The sequence below is a fragment of the Poecilia mexicana genome, unplaced genomic scaffold (assembly GCF_051168715.1).
Source record: "Poecilia mexicana isolate PSO_F unplaced genomic scaffold, ASM5116871v1 scaffold_20, whole genome shotgun sequence".
NCBI lineage: Eukaryota > Metazoa > Chordata > Actinopteri > Cyprinodontiformes > Poeciliidae > Poecilia > Poecilia mexicana.
In genome coordinates, this window is record NW_028263389.1 from 21621287 (window position 1) to 21643365 (window position 22079).

The 22079-nt window shown below is 42.5% G+C and overlaps 1 protein-coding gene across 1 annotated transcript in view; it reads right to left on the reverse strand.

The window, feature by feature from the left end:
- Nucleotides 1–356: 356 nt before the first annotated feature.
- Nucleotides 357–22079, reverse strand: part of LOC106909454 (disco-interacting protein 2 homolog C-like) — a 36939-nt gene continuing 15216 nt past the window's right edge. Inside the window, exons 9-35 of the mRNA XM_014975818.2 lie at nt 20052–20175; nt 19870–19979; nt 18999–19101; nt 18853–18917; nt 18244–18337; nt 18034–18153; nt 17100–17214; nt 16215–16354; nt 14361–14497; nt 13274–13482; nt 11872–11986; nt 11174–11375; nt 10986–11086; nt 10198–10278; nt 9988–10111; nt 9169–9290; nt 8983–9094; nt 8193–8302; nt 7013–7143; nt 6762–6930; nt 5971–6141; nt 5345–5406; nt 5214–5271; nt 4671–4745; nt 3961–4135; nt 3763–3886; nt 357–2830 (exon numbers count right to left, since the gene is read on the reverse strand). Coding sequence (XP_014831304.2) covers nt 2578–2830; nt 3763–3886; nt 3961–4135; nt 4671–4745; nt 5214–5271; nt 5345–5406; nt 5971–6141; nt 6762–6930; nt 7013–7143; nt 8193–8302; nt 8983–9094; nt 9169–9290; nt 9988–10111; nt 10198–10278; nt 10986–11086; nt 11174–11375; nt 11872–11986; nt 13274–13482; nt 14361–14497; nt 16215–16354; nt 17100–17214; nt 18034–18153; nt 18244–18337; nt 18853–18917; nt 18999–19101; nt 19870–19979; nt 20052–20175 — 3402 coding nt within the window. The 3' untranslated portion in view covers nt 357–2577. The remainder of the gene's footprint in view (nt 2831–3762; nt 3887–3960; nt 4136–4670; nt 4746–5213; nt 5272–5344; nt 5407–5970; nt 6142–6761; nt 6931–7012; nt 7144–8192; nt 8303–8982; nt 9095–9168; nt 9291–9987; nt 10112–10197; nt 10279–10985; nt 11087–11173; nt 11376–11871; nt 11987–13273; nt 13483–14360; nt 14498–16214; nt 16355–17099; nt 17215–18033; nt 18154–18243; nt 18338–18852; nt 18918–18998; nt 19102–19869; nt 19980–20051; nt 20176–22079) is intronic.

The window sequence follows — 22079 nt, forward strand, 5'->3', positions numbered from 1 at the left end:
TGTTAAAAATAATACTTAACTTCTACATTAGAATGCTGGAAGGGTAACTTAACTTGGTATAACATAGTTAGTAGAATAATCTGCATATTTAACCTGTTAATTTGACCCACTACTACTAACATAATTATGACTTTTTACCGATTTTGATTCAAATTTGAGATATAAATGAACCCATTTCCTCAGATTTACCTCAGCTTTAACTCACCATACATGATTCTGGGATCATTGTCCGGTTTTCCACTTTATTTTTTTACACGTTTCAGTTTTAGCTGATGATTCATTAATAAATCGTGGATATTGAAAAGAATCACATGATCGTCTCTGCTGCAGCGGATGAAACAAAGCGGCCCAGCCGGTTTTACCCAATCAAAGCACTTTATTGCACTGTATAGTGTGACAGGGAGCCGGTAGCAGGCTCTTATAAAAGTGTCATTTCCTCTTTTCATCATGTGTACAAAACAAGTCACACACACTTTTACCGTACAAAATCAACACTATTTACATACAACACACACGCGTGCAGTCTCTCTCCCATTCAGCCCTGAACACAGACGGTCCTCCTGGTTTCTGACGGGACGCCATCGCTACGCTGCTACCAGCAATCCAAACAAACCTCTGATATGCATAATTTTTTTCTCCCGATGATGTGAAACAAAAAGCGATGAGATGTCACGTTTTTCACCGGCAGGCAGGTAAACTAAATTTATCCAAACATCGAGACTCTGAGTAAAACGCTTTACACCAGCAGGATCCCGGGAATCCCGCCATAATCTGATATTTATTTAAACTCTTCATAGATTTATTTATTTTTTAATCATCTGTTAAATCTTCTATAACCTCAGGAAATGTTTGAGTCAGTGCACATCAGGCGGTAGCTCCGAGGTTGTTCTTTACTGAGGATTCCTGCTCAAAAAACAATCATTTATGATTTAAAGTCAAACTTTAAGGTTTGCAAGAAATATTTTTGACATCTACAAAACATTTTTATGTGACAAAAACAAAAGTAAAACATTTTTAGATATTCAGTTCTTGAAAATGTCTCACTGCTTAAAACAACCCATATTTATATGGTTTCAATAAAAAAAAATCCTGCAACTCAGTGATTTCATAATGGGATTTTTTAAACAGATAAATTAAATAAGTTATTTTTTATTCTAAAACTGTGATGTTAGAGTCTTACAGGCTGATCAGAGTAAAAAATAAACACATTTTTGCATCCAGCGGCTCATTTCACGTCTTAAAGGTCCTGTCTGTGGGATGCAGTGCCATCTAGTGGCCCAGGTTACAAACTGCAGCCAGCATTTAAACAGCAACTGTTATTTTTGTCCTTTTTAGGCCACTGTAGCAGCATTTCTGAAGGGTTTCACTCTAAGTAACGTGTAATAAATGCAGGAAAGTAATAAAAACATATAGCTATAGAAATGATTGTAAATGTTGTGACGTCTTCAGATTAAAACCAGGAATCCACAGAACCAGCAGAGAACAACCTTTGGATGATTATTGCTACAACGGGAGCTTTTTTATGTAAACTTCATCTTCCTCTTCACCCCCACAGCTTCCAGATGTTTCTGCCAGGACACAATTTAACTTCCAACCTGGAAGTCAAATGCTTTAATGGAAACCTTTGATTTAATAATTTAATTCATTTAAATAATCTGAAGAAACACCCTCAACACAATAAAATGTTCATTTAAATAAAGTCATTTGGTTCATTTTTGTTCACATGTAAAAACCTCTGCAGTAACATCTGGATGCTGAAGCTGTATTCTCTCTAAAACTATTTAAATAATGATAACTTTATTTATGTTATATTCACACAGTGCACTTTGCTCAGCGAGACGCTTTTGGTGCTTCAGGACTGAATTTCTGAGTTTGCTCACATACAGAAATGTTTTTATTGTTCCTGTTGAAATTTGCAGCATTATTTTTGGTTCAAACCGACCGCTTTAAGACTCTTTTCTTCTTTTTTCGAGATAAAAACAAACGCTTAGCCCCAAACAGAAGAAAGCTGCAGCCGATTCACACAGTTGTAGTTTTTTCTTTGATCGTTTTTGAATAAAATCTGCGTTTAAAAGCACAGAAAATGTTCCTGTCGCACATCGACACAGACGGGTGAACACACACTCACACACACTGAAACACACACTCAGGGTGCGGGTGGAGAGAGCTGCATTAGGGGCTACTACACCTCGCTGTGTTTTAGTTCCTCTCCATATAGATTATTATGTTTATGTACAGTATTTATAGTTTTTACAATAATCTGACGCCCCCTAGTGATGGAACTGAGACAGAAACCACAGATTTGAACACAGTGCTCCTCTAAGGCTTCCTGTTGGCCGCGGGGTCGAGCGAGGGGTTAAAAACGATCGATCGGCCGGAATCCGATCGATCGATCGCAAAAACAAACGACTGCAGAACACATCAAATCAATGCTCAAAAATACAGTACATCTGGATTTCTGGGAAATTAATGAACAACGACGGCGATATGAGCAGCACACACACACACGCACACGCACACACACACACACACACACACACACACACACGCACACACACACACACACACACAGCCAGGCTACATGTTGTAGGCTACGTAGATGGGGTCCAGCTGGTCTTGTAGGAAGCCGTCGCGGAGGTGCATGCGCTGCTTTTCGCCGCGGGAGTTGATGGGGATGACGCCGACGTCCGTCACCACGACGACGCCCACGATCAGGTAGTGCTCCTCCAGCACGGCCTTGGTCACCATAGGAACCAGGTCCAGGGCCTCCTGCTCAGAGCCCTCCAGCTCCACCACCACCACCAGCAGGTTGGTCCAGGTGAAGACGGCGCTGGCGGAGACACACAGCTTTAAGAAAAAACAACTTCCTGTTTGCAGCGACGGGTTAGAAGACAATCTATTCCTACGATTAATCGGTTAATCGGTACAGAAACTGAGATAGTCTTAAGATTCAATCACTTAGGTTTTTCTGTACCACAGTAAAATAGATTGAAAAATGCTAAATTCAATCCCTTTTTTGGAATAAAATAAAAAATGTATTTCCTAAAATGCTAACAGGTGAATTTGAATCAGTGAATATACATAGAAATATGGTTTTTTACAGTTTTGGTCTAATTATTGCTCCGAATATGTTTTTCTTTTCCAGCAAATTGACGTTTTTGAGTCTGTATGCTCCAGTTAACGATTCATAGATTACAGAATTATTTACCACGATTTTAATAATCGATTAATCAGATTAATCATTCTATTTTTAGGTTTCCAGATGGCTCTTCTACATGTTAGTTATCTGATACAGGAAGTATCTGGTTCAGGTTTTTCCACCGACGGCTCCAGATCTGTGATTTCATTTTCATTTCAATATTAAAAATACAAATAAATAATTCAATCTTATGTATTTTTGCAACAGTTTTAGGTTAATTTCTACTCTGAATATGTTGTTCTTTCAGAAAATGACCTTTTTTGAACTCTGTATAAATTGGTTAATGATTAATCAATTACTAAATTAGTTGACAATTATTTCAATTGAATCGATTAATCACGATTAATCCATCCATCTTTGATCACACATAAGAATTTGACACCAGCTATCAGCTGTCATCATATTGTGTAACTTGTTTATAGCCATTCTTTATTATTTTTATAAATCAGATTCCAGAGAACAAACCATGAAAACAAACGTTTCTCATCATTCATGCTAGCAGCTTTGTACCTCAGATGACGCTGTCTGACCTGAATGTGTCTCCATGGTGCAGGTGGACCTACCACTCCATGATGCTCTTGTGTGCGCGGATGACGGACGTCTCGATGTCGATGGGGTGGTACCTCATCCCCCGCAGCTCCATGGCCTCCTCCAGCGCCCCGACCACGAACAGAGCGTCGTGCCTCTCTGCTCACAAACCCCACAAACACACCGTCAGGCCTGCTGCTGGTGCGTCACACAGGAGACGGACGCGTCCTCACCTCCGTTGGCGTCTGTGAGCTCGGTGCGGCGCAGGAAGCCCAGGTATCCGGTTCTGGCCCAGACCGTCTGGGTGTCTCCGAAGCTGAGTCTGGAGCTGAAGTGGTCCGACTGCAGCACTTCCTCGCCGTAGCCGCTGTAGTAGCCGCTGCCGTTGTGAGCGCTGTGGACCCAGATCTGCAGCAGGAGAGAAAAAACACATCAGACTGACAGACACAGAAGAATGGCTGAGACGATTAATCGTGATTAATCAATTAGTGAAATAATTGTCGAGTAATTTAGTAACCGATTAATCGCTAACTGCAGTACGATTCAGATTTACTGCAAAAAACAACATATTCAGGGCAATAAAACTCTAAAAATATATGAATATCACATTTAAGATAAAAAAAACCTTCTTTGTTTGTAAATATGTTCTGCCTTGAACTCAAGACACAGTTTTAGCTTCACCTGGTTCAAATTAGGTAAAAAAAATGGTCATGTTGACTTTATAAGTATTTTTTTAGCTACCAATGATCAGTAATGCAATAATGTGGTTATTGCATTTTAGGCAGGAAAATGTTTCGAAAAAGGAATTAAAATATTTATTTGCTTTTTTAAAAAACTTATGTGGTTAAGAGAAAAATCTGTACAATGTGTCATTTTTCTTGTTAGAATAATTGATCAATCCTCAGAATAATCGATCAGTAGAGTAACGGTGGGAGCTGCAGACCTCTCCCAGGTGCGAGTCGCCCAGCGGCCCTTTGGTCTCCGGGTTGGCGATGATGATACGAACTCCTGGCAGAATCTAGGAAAATAAAAGCACCACTTAACCTCGCTTTCCTTTTTTACAGTGCATTAAGAGCCCAGATTACTGTCTGTTAATATTCCAGCTTCTCTTTGAACATTTTCATCCTGATAAAATGGATCCAAGCTGTTTCTCCAGTTTTTGTGCTGAATGTGGGCGCAGAGCCAGTTTCCTTCCTGCTCTGTGTGATTCTTTTCTCCCCCGGATGAGCGGACAGAGAGGGAGGCTGATGGTTTCCTGCTGGACTCAGACCTGCAGTCTGTTGTGACTCACTGGATGTGGGAGGACGTGCAGAGAAAGGCAGCAGAAATAGTCCCAGAGCCGGCTGCCACTCCTCGGCTCTGAGCTGTCAGCTCTCATCTTTGTCTCTGATTTCTGTCACAAGTGACCAACTTTTCTCAAAACTTCATTTAGATCTTAAGTCACGACTCGTCTCCCTCCTGGAAATGAGGATTTATGGTCTCTCACCTTCCCAGACTCCATCAGCGGCAGGCTGTGGGGCGAGCCTCTCTCCACCAGCCGAACCCTGAACAAAGAAACGTTTCAGGGTTAAAACCGTTCCTACAGCAGAGGAGGATGATGGGTAGCAGCAGCCCGACCTGTCATGGCGCAGCGCTCTCATGTCCACGTACACGGTGGTGGGGTCGGGTCCTGAGGTCCCCTGCAGCCAATCACAGGGCAGAAACAGTCTGGCTCAGTAATTCACACTGAGTTTTTTAATAAAAAAAAAAAGGATAAATGGTGCAACAGCGCTTTTAGAGATGTGCTTTAAGACTGATGTGAGCGCATTTATGTTTGTGACCAAAGAACAATAAATAAAGAGGCAGAATTAAATAAATGTTCACTTCTTCATGCTCCTTTTCAAACAGAAAAGCAGGAATAAAGAAATGATTTTGTTGCATGCACGTGTTTTTTCTCTGTCCTACTGATTGCTTGTTCTTTTGTTTTTTAAACCTATTTTTTTAATGGTGTAACTCAAATTAAACAATGTTTTTAAAAGTGAAGTTTTAGAGGCTGATGATTGTAGCAGTCTGTTTTACAGCCAATCTAAAGATGCCTCTGACTGAAGACTAATGAGTTACTCAACCAGCCAATCACAAACAGGCATTTTTCAGCCAATCAGAGGTATTAAAGGCAAACATTGCATTCTTTGCCGTGCTGATGGCGTGTTGTCGATGCGTCGTAGGCGTGTTATCGGCGTCTTCCTCATGTGTTCCTGTTGTACCTGCAGACAGATGGCCAGGTTGACCCTGCAGCCAAACGCCGTGCTGACGGAGCGAGGGTGGAGGCCCAGGTCCTTGAAGAGTTTGGAGAAGGAGTGTGTGAGCGCCATCCTGGGCCTCTCCTCTGCCACCACCACGCAGGCCCGGACCCGGGACAGGTCCAGACCTCGGGCCTGGATCACAGACAAGCAGAACACAAACAGAAGCTTTTTATCGGTTATTTCTGTCTGCTTTCACTCAAATCAAACCAAACCCTGTGGAGGGAAAAAAGTCTCCCAGAAGACTCATCTGCTCTTCAGCGAGGAAAGTGTTTCAAGAAGAAACAGCCAGAAATAAACGCAGTTTCTCCTCCGCTCTGCGTCTCCATGGAGACTTAAAGACAGATAATCACTAAAATTAACTTCCATCAGTGACCAATCACTGCGACGCCTCCGGCTGAGCAGATGGAGACGGAGTTTATTAAACCGAGCCGGAGGACAAGCGTCTCCTGCAGAGGACCGCGATGGAGCCGCCTGGCCTCACAGACAGGCTGACAGGACATGTCCACCTGCACTGAGACACATCCTGCTGGGTCCGAGGAACCGGACCAGAGACAAACCCGTCCAGACTCATCAATCATAGTACAGAGGACCAGAACCTTTGGGTCTCTGTGAGGAATTCATCTGAACTGCCTCAAAGGTTTTAAATCATAACATTTTTACTGACTTCCTCTGGTTTGTGATTTCAGATGAACGACTCCAACCCAGAGAGAACCACGGAAACGGGCCGGTTCAGGGTTCTGCATCATCCTGACCTTCAGCGCTTCGGTCTGCAGGCCGAGTCCTTTGGTGCAGAGCTCCATGACGCTGTAGGAGCAGAAGGTGTCTCGCACCCGCAGCTGGCTGACGGCCAGCAGCCACAGAGCCGGGTTGGTCTCCAGCTCCACCGGCGGGATCAGGATGGACTGGTGGCCCGAGTAAACGCTGCGGACGACACGCAGAGCTCACGTCCAGGAACCAGCTCCCATCACGGGAATCGTGTTTTTAACGGCGACGAAGCACCGACCTGCAGAGACACCAGAGGACGAAGCCGAGGCCGCAGTACGGGTCCAGGCAGATGGCCACCTCTCTGGACGGGTACAGCTCACACTGCAGCTTCACCGAGCGGCAGAAGGCTCCAACTGCATTATGGGACATCTGGAGCGGGCGAATGGAGACATGAATGACAAAACTACAGGGACAAATTTACTTTTACAACATTTAGGCTTTAAACGTGGAATGAGTTTGGACTAATTTGTTTTCAGCTTGGAGCAGTGATGAACTGCTGACAGATCACAAAATTAATAAAATAAAAATACAAAATGTTGTTTATTGTGCTCATCAAAGAATAAGATTTTAATGAAATCTGTAAAGGTCCAAAATATAAATTGACAGACAACAGAAATTGTCTGTTTTTACGTTATTAAGAGAGAAACAGAGACTTCCAATTTGATCAAAATCTTCAATAACAGCTGAACTTTGACCCCAAATCCAGAAGGAGGAGGAAGTTCAAACCAAATCTTCCCTCCACCATATTGAATAAGGATGGTATCCCCTATTCCAACATCTCTGTGACTAACAGCCAGACTCAGAGTTAAAGAGGAGCAGCAAAAGCAAAGGAGGTGGATTATCAGAGCAACTGATGGTGGCATTTATTTATTGAGCTGTTGGCATATTATAATAGAAACAGTCTTCAGTCAGAGGCTTCTTCATATTCGTTGTGAGACTGACTGCTACAGGAGATCCTTCCTGCCCACAGCATCACCGTCAACGACTCTTTCAACCTACCTGGATGATTTACAACATTTAATTTAAATGTTTCTGAATTCAATCCAAAATAATAACTTATTTTGGATTTTTTTTTCTCACTCACTGAATGAAGAAAATGTTATTAAATTAAAATATTCAATGTGAGACTCTGCAATAAAAGGAGAATTTACTTTAAGGTTTTTTAAACATTTTATTTTTCCCCAAAAACATCTTTTATTCTAGGTTATTTTAATGAGTCGCTGAAGTAAAAATCTGGAATAATTTAAATATTTATTCTTGGTTTGAGAGCCCAAAGTTTTCAGTCTGCAGTAAAATAAAAATCCCTTTATGTTCAGTTATTTTTAGATTCTTGTTACAGTCATTGAACTGAGTCTCCCTGTGGTGAGGAAGAGGATCAGGAGGAAGAGCAGGCCCGGTTCTGCTGCGGACTGACTGACCTGGACTCCGGCCAGCATGCCGGTGGTGGACACGCTGAAGTCCAGATAGGCCAGGCCGTCGGGGTTGGTGGGCTTATAGAGAGCTGGAGGCTTCTTCTTTGGCAGGTCGTCTGCAGAGCAAACAGAATCAAACAGGATCATCCGGTTCTGTTCGGAAAGCCCAACTGACCTCTGGGTGACCCAGAGCTGCTGACGGAGCCGCGCCGCAGCTGATGCTCCACTAACCACCGACCTGCACCTGAGGCTGGTTATTAACTCTGAGGTTGGTTCTGATCCAGAACCATCACAACCTCCAGGATGAAAAAAGAAAGTACACCTCCTACAGGTGTACATACTTACTATTATAAGACATTTTTCACATATTTTAATTGAAATAATCTGCCAGTGGAACCAGTATTTTTATATTATTTTCTTAAAACAAGCCAGTATATTTTCCTGAAATTTTTCTTGTAACTTAGATTTGTGGATGTTCTCCCTGCAGTTGCCTGTTTGGTCCAGCAGGGGGAGAATCAGCAGAAACAAGCAGCAGCTACAGTTCAGAGTCAGATTTCAGCAAAGCGTTTTCTGGGGTTTCTACATGTTTTTACGTCAGAAGTAAAGAGTTAATTTTTCAAGATTTTAATTTCTGTCTAGTAAAAGCCTTAAAGTGAGAATCCAAAAGTTAAATTTCTGGAATATATTTTTGATAGAAAAAACCCAGGATGATGGGAAGGATGTATTTTTCTTTCTCTGGACGTTTGACTAATAAAATGTTTCTGAACTGATGGAAACAGCAGACGTTTGTTTGTACCGGTGTCCAGAACCGGAGGCCAGTTCCTGATGTCCACGGTGGCCGTGGCCTCCTTGGAGCGCAGCAGCTTGCAGATGACGGCCGTCGTCATGACGCAGGCCGAGTGGCTGACCTGCAGACAGGAGGGAGACATGTTGGTTTGTGTGACGCTGCAGCAGAGCGGCTCTGGTGGAAGCAGTGGCGAACCTCGACGATCATCTTGACGGTGGGCAGCGTGGTGGAGATGTTCTGGGGGTGAGGCGGCCGCACCGTGATGGGAACGCAGCCGGCATACAGGCAGCCGTAGAACGCCGCGATCAGGTCGATGCCTGCAGGAGGAGCAGAGAGGAGGAACCTGAAGCAATGAGGCTGGAGCTCGGCTGCAGCTAGCAAATATTCTGCTATTCACCAAGTCATTTATCGATTATTCAGACGATCAACTGATAAATTTTGAAAAATTTTTATTTGTCTTTTTTATGCAATATTAAGAAAAACATTTAAAGGTGCAAATAAATTTAATTCATTTAAAAAAAATAAATAAATAAACATCGTATTGTGTAAAATGCAAAACCAGCCTTTCTTTAGTATGTGTGTTATCATTTGTAGCAAAGGATGCTGGTAAAAATACATCAGTAAATACTCAGCCCTTCCTGCACAGTGCAGGGATAATGTGGTGATTATTTATGACTATTTGGTTAATAATTGTATTAAAAACCTGATTAATAGGAGTTTTTTTTACAGAATGTGAACCAGGTGAAGCTAAAAATGCCACTTGTGGCGTTTTGGGTGGAGCATATTTATGGATGAAGGTTTTTTCTTTCCATCTTAAATTCAAGATGTATGTTTTTTGTACAGTTTTGACTTAATTGCTGCACAGACTGTGTTATTATTTCAGCAACTGACATTTTTTACATCCAATACGCCATTTAATTGATTAGTAAATTAGCTGTTGATTAGTAATCGATTATTCGGTACTAGTCTGATTAATGGTTTCAGCCGTAGCTGGATCAGGCCATCATGTCTGACCTGGTGGGTAAACCAGAGCCACATGGTCTCCCTCCTGCAGGCCTCCCCTCTCCATCAGCAGAGCTGCTACTCGCTCCGCCCGCTTGTGCAGCTGCAGGCAGGTGAGGGAGCTCGACACCGCCCCCTGGGGGACAAAAGATGAGAAAACCAGACTGAATATTCACCGTAGCTCGGTCTGGGGTTGGATGTGTAGAGGGTAGAGGCGTTTACCCGGGAGCTGAGCAGGGTGTAGAGGACGTGGTCCGGGGTGGTCTGGGCTCGCCACTGCAGGATTTCTGACAGGAACAGAAACTGGAAACAAACAAAGACCAACATCAGAGGAGTTCAACACGACCAAATCTGAAGTTCTTCAACACTTCCTGTTCAAACTGCAGCAGAGATGCAGAACTGGGCATTTCTGTCTAATTATTGGAGCATCAGCGTTTAACAGGAGCCATAAAGTGCCGGAGCAGGACTGCAGGGCGTCTTTAAACACATCTCAGCCTCAAATGGAGCCTGAGTCACCAGAGCTGCTGACTCTCTAATCAATACATCCAGGTGTTGAATCTTAGTTGTTCTGTTTCAACTGATTCAGGCAGAAACAAAACCACCGCAGCAGAACGTTTAGCATCTGATCTGCAGAAATCTGAATCACGTTTGATTGTTTATTGTGTTCATCAATCAGTTCAGAATCAGCAAAAACGCATCATTTTTCACCAAACAACAAGAACTTTAGTTTATGGAGATTTAAAGTACAAATAATGCAACTCTTGAACCTGGAACATTTTGCAGCATTGAGCCAGATGGTTCTGTAACTTTGTCCTTGATTATCAGTTATTTCACTGTAAGCACTTTCAGTTGATCCAGAAAGTAAAATAAATCTTCTACTGATGTTTCTTCAATAGAGATGGATTTTGGCTAAAATGTGATTTTTATTTATCGAGGAACCAGCAGAAAGTTTTTCTTCAGTATTTGCTGGAACTGAAAAAGTTTTCCTGAATGAATCTGGATCTTCTCACCTGGTCGTTGTCGTCGGTCTGCCCCAGGTCTCTGCCGCTGGCCTGAGCTATCCTCTTCCCCGACACCAGGTTCCCCACCATCACGGAGGCGGGTCCGATCTCTGCGGCACATGGACAGAACCCGGATCACAACCCGGATCGGCTCCGGCTTTTCCGAAGCGGCCCTACCGGAAACAGGCGAGTCTCACCTGGCTGCTTCTGCCGCGGTTTGGGCAGGTTGGTGACGCAGGTGTGGGGGCACATCAGGACGTTGCAGGGGTGCAGCCCCCCCTCCAGGTACAGCTGCTTGATCTCGGACAGGTGGATGCCGCCCAGCGGGGTCTTGGGCAGGGTGTTGGCCGGAACCAGAGCCAGACAGAACACGCCGACGCCATGGATGCTGTCGATGGCCTGAAGGGGACCAGATCCGACAAAAATCTGTCATTTCAATCCATTTCCTATCAATAAAGGTTATTACCACCAGTTGTGAGGAGTGATGAATGAAAGATGAGTATGCCTAACTGTTGCTATGGCAACGCGACATAAAAAACTGAACCGATACTGACAGAATCTCAGTTTCTGAGGTTCTGTAAGGTCCGTGCATGCCACACTGTTTTCAGTTTCTAGTGCAAATATCAAGATATCAGAGCTAATTTTAAGTCAATAATTTCTCAATATTGATAAAAAGCTTCTAATTCCACTGGCAGATTAGTTGACTAATCATTTTTCCTGTTAAGTGAAATAATCTGGTACTTTTTGTATCAGTATTTATGGATCATTGACTGAAAATAAGCTTATTTATTTTGCTGAAGAGTTATTTTCATGTTAGTTTTGTTTATATTTCCAGTAGAAACTACAGAAAACGTTTTGTTGGTTATTTAGTTTTGGCAGTACAGGCGTTCCGTACCTGCAGCACCCGGCTCATCCACTGGAAGCTGTCCTCCTCCGTGGAGTCGGGCCTCTGCTCGGCCACCACCACGATGCGCTCGTCTCTCAGCACCGTCACGGAGAACACGGCGATCCTGCAGAGACGGAGAGCAGAAACACGGTCAGCGCCGCTCTGATCACACCTGGACTGAGGCATCGGGTCAGAGGTCAGGACGCATCGGGTCAGAGGTCAGGATGAAACCATGAGTTGTCGGCACAGATGATCCGTCTCATTTGTTTTTGCTGCTCCTCTTTAAAACACCGTTTGGCTTTATGTACCAAATTATTCAACATAAAAAAGCATAATTGGAGTAAAAAACGAGTAAAAATGAAGACGATCTGAGCTGTTTGGAAGTTTCTAAACACCTCTAAGGGGATGAGCTGGTAACACAGAGGAGACGTTCAGACATCAGAGCCTAACTACGGCTTCACGATGATGATGTACGGCAAGCTGACGCTGGAGAAAGAACGCAGCAAACTGAAAGCAGCGACTGCTTTGGTAATCAATTATTCCATCAATAATTCTGACGATTATTCGAGTCGTGTAGATAATTACTTGGATAGTTAATTATTCTAATGATTAATCAATTTTTCTGACAATTATTCTGACGATTAATTGATTTGTATGGCAATTGTTTGGATGATTAATCTATTATTTTGTTGATTAATCTATTAATTTGTCAATTATTCTCACGAATAATCAATTATTCTATTAACAATTCTGACAATTAATTATTATGACAATAATTCTAATGATTAATTGACTCGTCAAATGATAAATTAATAAAAACTGGTTTATTCTGCAAGGTGTATTCAAACACTAAAGCCTTAATTAATATTATACATAAAAAACCTAGGAAAATCAACACTTAGCCTAAAATGCAGTAGCAGTGTTCGTTTAGTGAACACTTGATCATAAAAGATTCATCTGCAGGTAAAAATATCCAACATCAATCTGTGAAAAGCTTGACTGTACAACACCAGTATAGAACTGATCTGCTGAGTGGATTATTCTTTCCAAAATAAGGCTTTTCTATGAGTTTGTATACTGCAGTTAACGATTAACTCATAACTATACAAGTTGAAGATTCTTTAAACAATCGATTAATCATGATTAATTGTTTCAGCCCAAGTTAACCTGGATTGGACCGACTTTGGGTTCCTGCAGCTGAAATCGCTGCAGCGAGCGTCATCAGAGCCTGACAGGTAAAAGATTAATTTCCTGCTCAGCGGCTTTGGATACAATTAAGTTTCTCCGTTTTGCTGCGTCCTGATTCATCCGCCGTCGCTCGACTTTATTAGATTCATAAAGCGCCGGCGCGGCTCATCCACCACTGTGACAGCTGGGAGTGACAGCCGGTCCGGGTGGGGCGTCCACTCACCGGCCCCGGTAGACGAACTTCATGGGCTCCACCGCCAGCGCCGTGGCGACGATGTCGTCGGCGTTGTGCCGCCGCCCGCTCACCATGATGAGGCCGTCCATCTTCCCCGTGATGAAGGCCAGGCCGCCGGGTCCGATGAAGCCCAGCAGGCCGGTCCGCACGAAGGCGTACTCGCTGATCAGACCGCCGCTGGAGCTCACCGGGTACACCTGCAGGCAGATGAGAAACCGTCACCGTGGCAACCAGCCAGGTCTGCAGCCCGGAGGCGGAGAGCAGAATAAATACGAGCTGCTGGTGGAAAACAGAGAACCTGACGACCAAACAGAAGATTTAATGGCTTTAAATCGACATGTTTAAGGTTTAAATATCAACTGAAGCCTTTAGTGGGGTTGGCCAATAAATCAATTTTATTGATTTTTGGTGTTTGAAGATTTAATTGTAGGAAAATCTGGATTTTTTTCAAACTATATTTATTTGCACTTTGAATTCAGGTGAACTCAACCATGAATAAAATCATAATATAAGAATAAAATTGTAATATTAGGAGAATGAAGTGGACATTTTATGAGCACTCCACCACTAACACAAATAAATTATTTTCCCAGCAGTTTTTTATGAAAACAACTTTTTTCTCCCAATTTTTTAGACAATTTTCTGATGTCTTTTAATTTTCTGGTAATATTGTGTCTATGTTCTCATAATTAAACATGAATTCTTGTAGTCAGGCCTTAATACTCTGTTGTAAAATTCACAGACGATGGATGACATAAGACACTTTTTGAAAAATGTTTCCTGTCATTTGTAATGTTTGTTTTTTTTTGGTTTTTTTTAGAAAAGAGGGCAAGAAAAAATCTGATTAAAATCGGAAATCAGATCCGTTATGAAAAAAGTGAAGATTTAATTTTTAAGCCCCAAATTCTGAGTTTCCCAGTCAAAGGGTTTTATTTCCTAACTATTTAAATTTGTACTATGTATATGAACATAAAACAATTATGAAATATTAACACATAGTCCTTCCTTTTGCAGGCCGTACACCTGCAGCAGGGTTTGGGTTTGTGCAGAGCTGCTGCGTCCTGAAGCGCCTCACCTCGAAGGTGTTCTTGGTCATTCCCATCAGGCCGTAGTAGGACGTTCCCGTGGCGACGGAGCAGACGCAGAGTTCGCCGATCTCGTCCGTCTGGCAGAGCTGAGGGACGCCCTCGGGTTTCACCACGCACACCAGACCTGGGCCGGAGAAACGAGGACACACGGCGGTTAACGGCCAGCGGGTCGACGAGCACCTGGTTCTGAAAGTGGACCAGGCGTCTGAGTCACAGCCTCCAGCAGCCCTGCTGCTTTAAATAGGCCGTTCTAGTCTGAGTTAAGGCTGATGTCTGTGTACCAACAGAAACCTGGATGATCCAACTGGACCTGGGTTAAAGCTGACAGCATTATGCAAGAAACAGAGAAGTTTAAATGACACGAAGGATGAATATTATTTACTTGGTGGTTAATGGAGAGGGTGGTTATTGTATTTAACACAAAATCTTAGCATATTTTTTGAAATATTAATTGAAATAAGACGAAACTAAATGAGATTTTCAGGAATATGTAGGAGCTTGTTTTAAGTAAATAATTCCTTAATATTAATGAAAATGTTCCAGTTTCACTGCCAGATTATTTCAGATTAACGGGGGAAAACTATCTTATAATAAATGAAATAATCTGCCAGTGGAATTAGTCCTGTATATTATCTATATTTGTAAACATTAGCTGGTTCTTTATAATCGTTGCCAAACTTATTAGGAGCCATTTTGGAAGAACTGAAGAGCCACTGGTGGCTCCGGAGCCGCAGGTTGAAGACCCCTGGTGTAGAATCAGACGTTCTGATTGGACAGAGGCTTCCTGTCACAATTAACAATAAATCAATTAATCAAGATAAACTAAAACAACCTCAATCATTTCCATTTGCATGATTTATCGTTTGTCTTTTTTCTCTCTTCAGTCTGATGTTTGGTCAACAAATGACTGCTGTAAATGATTAGAAGAACCTGAATCAGCCCATGTTGTTGTTCAGCCATAACGACTCAGAAGATGAACTGTGCTGCGTCTCATCAGTTAAAACCAGAGAGTGAAGGCTGCTGCTCAGGATGGATGGCAGCTGTTATTAAAACGGTTTCTGCGTTTTTCTGAACTTCCACAGGGACATCAGAGCGGAGAGAGCGAGCCCCAGAAAAATGGACAATGATTAAGAGGAGAGGCCACACATTCATACGCCCTCCGACTAATTCAACTGTTTAATGGACTTAATGGATTCTCTGCCCTGCAGAGCGTGAAGCTCTGACAGCTGATAGTTTAACTCTTCACAAGCCGTGGCTCAGCTTCTGCTGCTTCACTTTTATTAACACTGAGCTCTCTAAAAGTGACAATAACCCAGTCAGCATAATGCTAGTTTATAGGACTATCCCAAAACTTTCCAAAGATTTTTTTGCATCTAAACATGAACATTTTCTGAAGGAAAACAACAAAGATGGCAAGAAGTCAGAGAATATAAACCAGTAAAAAGACAGAACAAAAGAGTGGAAGAAAGAAAGGAAGGGATATTGTAAAGAAAAGAAGAAAACAAGGAAAGCAGGGAGGAAGAAAATAATGAAGAAAGGAAGGACAGACAGAAAGAAGAAAGGATGGAAGGAAAGAAAACAGAAAGGAACAAGAACATGTTCTGGTTCTAAGTGGGTCTTCCTGAGGTGACTAAAGTCTTGGTTCTGGCTGAGGACCAAAGAAACCCGATCTGTTCATGCAGCTTACAGGACGTTTTCTGCTCTCATGGTTTTATTATCCTCCATTCAGCAGAAACAACCTGAGGCTGGAATGCAGATTTAGGTGAAACGTCACCAGAGTCGAGTTCAGACCGTTTCTCTGTCGTTCCAAAAATCCAGACGGAGCAGCAGGAAGCCGTTACCTCCTGGTGTGACGGTGCCGACGTCCTGAACGGTGAGGACCGACAGACGCTCCTCCGTGTCCACCCGCACCACGCCGTAGCTCAGACCCTGCATGGACAGGACGCCGCGGCCCGGAGGCTGGCTGCTGTCCTCCACCGGCCTGCACACACACACACACACACACACACACACACACACACACACACACACACACACACACACACACACACACGCATACACACACGCACACACACACACACACACACACACACACCAACTGACTCTCTGCAGGAAGCTGCAGGCTGAATGCAGCGTTGAGCACCAGCTCCTCCGATCAGAGCATAAACGTGTTTCATTGTGAAATTAAAAAGACTGTTTAAATAAAAAGCTGAAAAGTGTGGAGTACATTTTTATTCACACTGCAAAAACACAAACCTTTCCAAATGTTTTTCTCTAGTTTCTGGTGCAAATATCTTATGACATTTGGAAACAGAGTAAAGTAACTTAGGGTTGTTTAAGTGGATAATTCCTTAATGTTGATGAAACAGAACTAGTTATAAGTGAACTAATCTGCCAGTGGAACTAGTTCTTTTTAAACAGTTATAAGGAATATATTTACTCATAACAAGCTCCTATCTCTTGCTGAAAAGTTGTTGTTCTTATTTTTTGTATTAAGATATTTGCACTAGAAACTAGACAAAATATCTGCTAAGATTCTGTGTTTTTGCATCACAACCTTCCTTTCAGATTTTTATTGAAAATGATCAACTGTAAACGCGATCTGTAAAACTCTTCCTTCTTACCCGGGTTTTCAGTCTGTGGATGTGTTTGCATGCAGCAGGAATGTGAAGCATGCTTCATGTTTTCAGACTTCTGCATGTAAAGAGCTGAGGAAGCATGTTTACCTCCTGATGGCGACCGTCAAGGCCTCAGGGGAGCTGGCGCAGGGACAGATGACCTCTGCCCTCAGCCCTTTGGTCTGGAACACGTTGAGGAAGGCGTCACAGGAGGAGATGGACCCTAAAACACAGGATCATCCACAAACACTCAGAATAACATGCTTAAAAAATATCCAGACGCATTCTGCACCAACTGCAGCAGAAAATCTCAAAAACATTTTAAAAAATCCAGTTATTTTGTTATCCAGTTATTAATTGGTTATAATAAAATGAATAATCACAGATAAGTCCTGCTCTGTGTCGACGTTATTGATGCCTGAACTTTTCACATGTAGATGTTAGAAGTATTTTGTATCCTTTGCTGTATGTTAAAGGAATGCTCCTGTTACATTTTATCTAATAAAATGCTTATTTTCTTACTTTGAAAAGGAATTCAATTATTTGCCTTTTTGTATTTTTATGTATTTCTAATATCATATAAAATAAGCTAAGTGGTAAATGAAAAAACTTTTTTAATCGGATTAATCATCTGACTAACTGATTAACCGTTAGGCTAATTAAGTAATTGCAGGACTAATCAATTAATAGTCAGACTAACTGATTAGTCATTAGACTAAGCAATTAATTATCATATGATCAATTAATCTTTAGAATAATTGATTCATCTTCAGACTCATAAATTGTCTGAATAATCTGTAACTAAAATAATCGTTGCTGCAGCTCTAGTTTGAGACTCATCACAGGTTTCATGTCTGTAAAGTAAAACGTCTCATTTTTAACCAGATATTTCCATTTTTTTCCTGATTCAGACTTGAAAACCTTTATTGTACGACACGTCCACACAGAGACGTTCTGCTCCTGTGGGAGGAGACCCAGTTTCCTGCCGTCCCCAGAGAGTTCCTTCATCTCCCACCAGCAGAGAAGCTGAGCAGGATCTTACAGGGATTGGAGCCGTCGGCCACCAGCAGCATCCGCAGCGAGCTCAGGTTGATGTCTTTCTGGTCCTTGTGGGCCACCAGAGCCCAGTGCATGTCTCTGGACTTGACGCAGGCCACCTTGGCTGCAGGAAGAAGCGAACATGCAGGGAGTTAGCGTCTAATCCGCCTGACAGGAAGGAGAGGAGAGCCGAGCGACAGAGGAGGAGGCTGACCTTTGTACTGGCAGACCTTCTGGATCCACGACAGAGGATTGACCTTCATCAGGGAGTACGGCACGCTGATCACATGCATCATGTTCATCACGCTCTGCAAACACACACACACACACACACACACACACACACACGCACACACACACACACACACACACACACACACACACACACACACACACACACACACACACACACACACACACAGCTTCTGCTTATTTTCTAGCTAAATATCCAATTATAGATTTCTAAGATAAACTTCTAGACGGGTGAAAACAAATTTCTAGGTGTCATTATTGACAATAAACTCAACTGTGAACCACACAACTGGTTCAACATAAAACTGGACAAATCATCATATAAACATGAGTGATTATTGCTGGATACGATATATAATATCAATAATCAATAATGATTATTCATCCCCTCTAATTAAAATGAAATGGGTGCTATATTGATGGGTTAGCTATTAAATATGGGTGTGGTTGTCTGGATAAATCATGTAGTAAATGTAAGGTTACTACCACTGATGTTTTCACATTATGCTTCACGTTGGAAGTATTTCTTGTACATATTAAAGGAACAGGAAAACGTCTGGTGTGTTCTCACCGTCAGGATGCCGTGCCACAAGCCCACGTCCTTCTTAAAGTCCAAAACGTTCACTATGGTTTCAGCTGGATCAGAGGAGGAGAAAGGGTTAACGCCCCCATCAGGACAGGAGGAACTGCTGCGTGTGTGTGTGTGTGAGAGGATACCCTCGGTGTAGCTGCAGGACTGGGTGAGAGCCTGGCAGTGTGTTAGCAGAGCGATCCTCGTTACCGTGACGCCCAGAACGCTGCCGTCCTTACAGGTTTTATACTGAAACACAGATGGAGCGTCGCAGTCAGAAGCTTTCAGCGTGAAGCTAGCAAAATCTTTAGCTTTAATCTGAAACATCATGCAGTTTAAATATAACACAGATGAATGTGTCCTTGATTCTGCTGCAGATCTTCCTTTTTACTCAAATCTGTCAATCATCCCAAATCAAGTTTGCTTGTTTTAAATCAGTAATTCCTTAGTACTAGTTCTACTGGCAGATTATTTCATTTATAGCAAGACAGTTCTCCATGTTTTAGGTGAAATAATCTGTGAATGTTGTTTGTGAATCTCCCTCAGACCCTTGAATGGGTTTTGCTTCCTATTTATATCCTATTTTTTGTTGTTTGTGCATCTTTTTTCTACCACAGATCTTCCTTCAACTAAACTTTCCACAGGGTTGCTATTTATCACCCATTGATAAACAGAATTCCATAATATGAGCTTCTGTGAAATTTTCAATCAGTAAAACCTTTTTCTATTACACTTTTCCTTCCACTCAGCTTTCCACTGATAAGCATGGATGTAGCACGGCGATCAGTGACGATCCCCATGATTGTGTCAGCCATAACAAAGCCACTTTGTTTTATTTTTAAAATTATTGGTTTTATGTAATATTGTAATTTTCTGAGAAACTGATGTTTGGGTTTTCATTAGATGTCAGCCAAACTCATCAAAATCAGACATAAATAAACCTGAAATATAGGTTCTGCCGGTTCTGATCCAAACAGGGAGCTGCCGGTTCTGATCCGGGTCCGTCTGGAAGCTCACCTCTATGTACGCCGTGTCGTTGTTTGCGTCCTTGATGTGTGGGAACCAGTCTCTGGGCGGCTTGGACAGATGCTTGGACTCCGTTACAAACCACAGCAGCTTGGGCCATCCTGCAGGGGGCGCCAACATGTAAACTCCTGCTGAACGCAGCGTCAGCCATGATTAATGACCTGCACTCCAACCTTTGAACTGCGGGATCTCTCCTGTTGCGCTCTTTGGAAGACCCTTATGGCAGGCATCGCTGGTCAGCGCCACTGTAACGCCACAGCTGCCCAATAAAAACCCAATCTGCTGGCTGCCGGCATCCTATTGGACGACAGAGAAAACGGCAGTTAACATTTAAATCAACAACTCACATGTGTTGATTTAGAAAATCTGACATGTTTTCCAGTTCGTTCGAGGATAAAAAGTAAAATCTCCAACATTTCCAGAACAGCACTGCTCTTTATAGCAGCACGTTCCAGCCGCTCTGCTACGTTTGCTCTGATTTATTCTTTTTTTCAGATTTTTATTCATCAATTTTCATGTTGGATCTTTAAATGTTTGGACAATTATTCCCTCTGGGTTTGGATGCTGTGAAGCTGGAAGGACTCCTGTTCTTACGTTTTTACTTTCAGACAGTTTTTATGATGGGTAACCATGGCAACAAGGTATTGTTTCACAACCAGGAGCTGCTGATTAGCATCTCAAAAGCTCAACTAGTTCCTGAACTACGACCCCAAATCCCACAGGAGCTGAAAAGAAGGAAGTTCAAACCATCCGTCATTCTAACCAAACAGCCAGACAGATTTAAAGAGGAGCAGCAAAAACAGAGGAGGAGGATTAGCAGCTAGCTAACAGCTGATGATGTCATCCAGGACATGTCGTCTAGTTCCAGGAATAATCTTATAATTCCTTTATTTTCTGCTAAACTCAAACCATCAATCAGGTCTGCAGAGAGAATCATCAGGGCTGACCTTCCCTACATCCAGATTTAGGGTCAGAAAAAGAGCAGCAAACGTCTCTGCAGACCGTACACATGCTGGACATGCTTGAAGTAAAGTCAGCGCTGCAGAGCACTATTTGTAAAAAAAAAAAAGAGATAAAATAAAAAGTTATATATTTGTCCCTAAAGTTTCTTGTTTACGCTACAATCTTACACTGTAAAAACACAAAATCTTTCCAAGTATTTTTGATCTAGTTGTGCAGATTATTCCTCTTATAATATTTATTTTTCTATGTTCTCAGTGAAATAATCTGCCAGTGGAACTAGAACTTCAACAATATTAAGGAAATACTTACTTAAAACAAGCTCCTTTATCTTGCTGAAAAGTTACATATAATTAAGTTCTAGGATATCTGCAAACTAGAAACTAGACAAAAACTACTTGGCGAGGCTTTGTGCTTTTGCAGTGTAGTCAATAAAGCTGACTGTAAATGTTGCATGAAAAAGTCTGCAGGACATTTTCTTGTCTTTTGTTTCAAACTTTTAGACTAAAACAGGATCAATCATAATTGGACTCATCAGTTCAGACCTCAAAGAAAACTATAAATGGAAATCAGCAGGAATCTGTTTGTTATTAATTTATCTAAAGCTTGTAAATAAACTGATGCTTGAGCTGCAGCGACATTTTAAACCCTGCAGCAGAAACTCGGGCTGCCGGTTGGGGGGTTAAGAGCGGTGGACAGCGCGCAGCAAGACATTTTCTTACTGCAGCAAGTAATCAGAGTGTAACCATGCCAACCGTGACAGGCAGCACGTCTCGGTGTTGGCTCCCAGATTACAGCAGAGGACTCGGTGTGCTGAAGAACGACTGCCAGCTGGAGACTCAGTAAACCGGCACAACGGACGTGTTTCCAGATACAAGCTGCTGTCAGACCTCAGACCAGTTCACACCGCAAAGGTCAACTACATGACCCCGTGTCCCAATAGCACAGGGAGCGGGACGGGGGCGGGGGGGATACAGACACATGTTTCTCTTCCCGCTGCTCCCTGTTCAGAGCGGATTAACTTCTCAGGAATACTTGTTGCCAAAAACAGATAAGACCGACGATCCGAAGTGGTTTTCATAGCATCACCGACAGGCAGAAACACGTCCAGCAGGAGGTCAGAGGTGAAACGCTGACAGGACGAGGGGAGGGGATTAACGTCACACATCACCTGACCTCCAGCTGGGAGCAAAACGAGGAGCTCAAAGAGCCAAGAAGAAGAAGAAGAAGAAGAAGAAGGA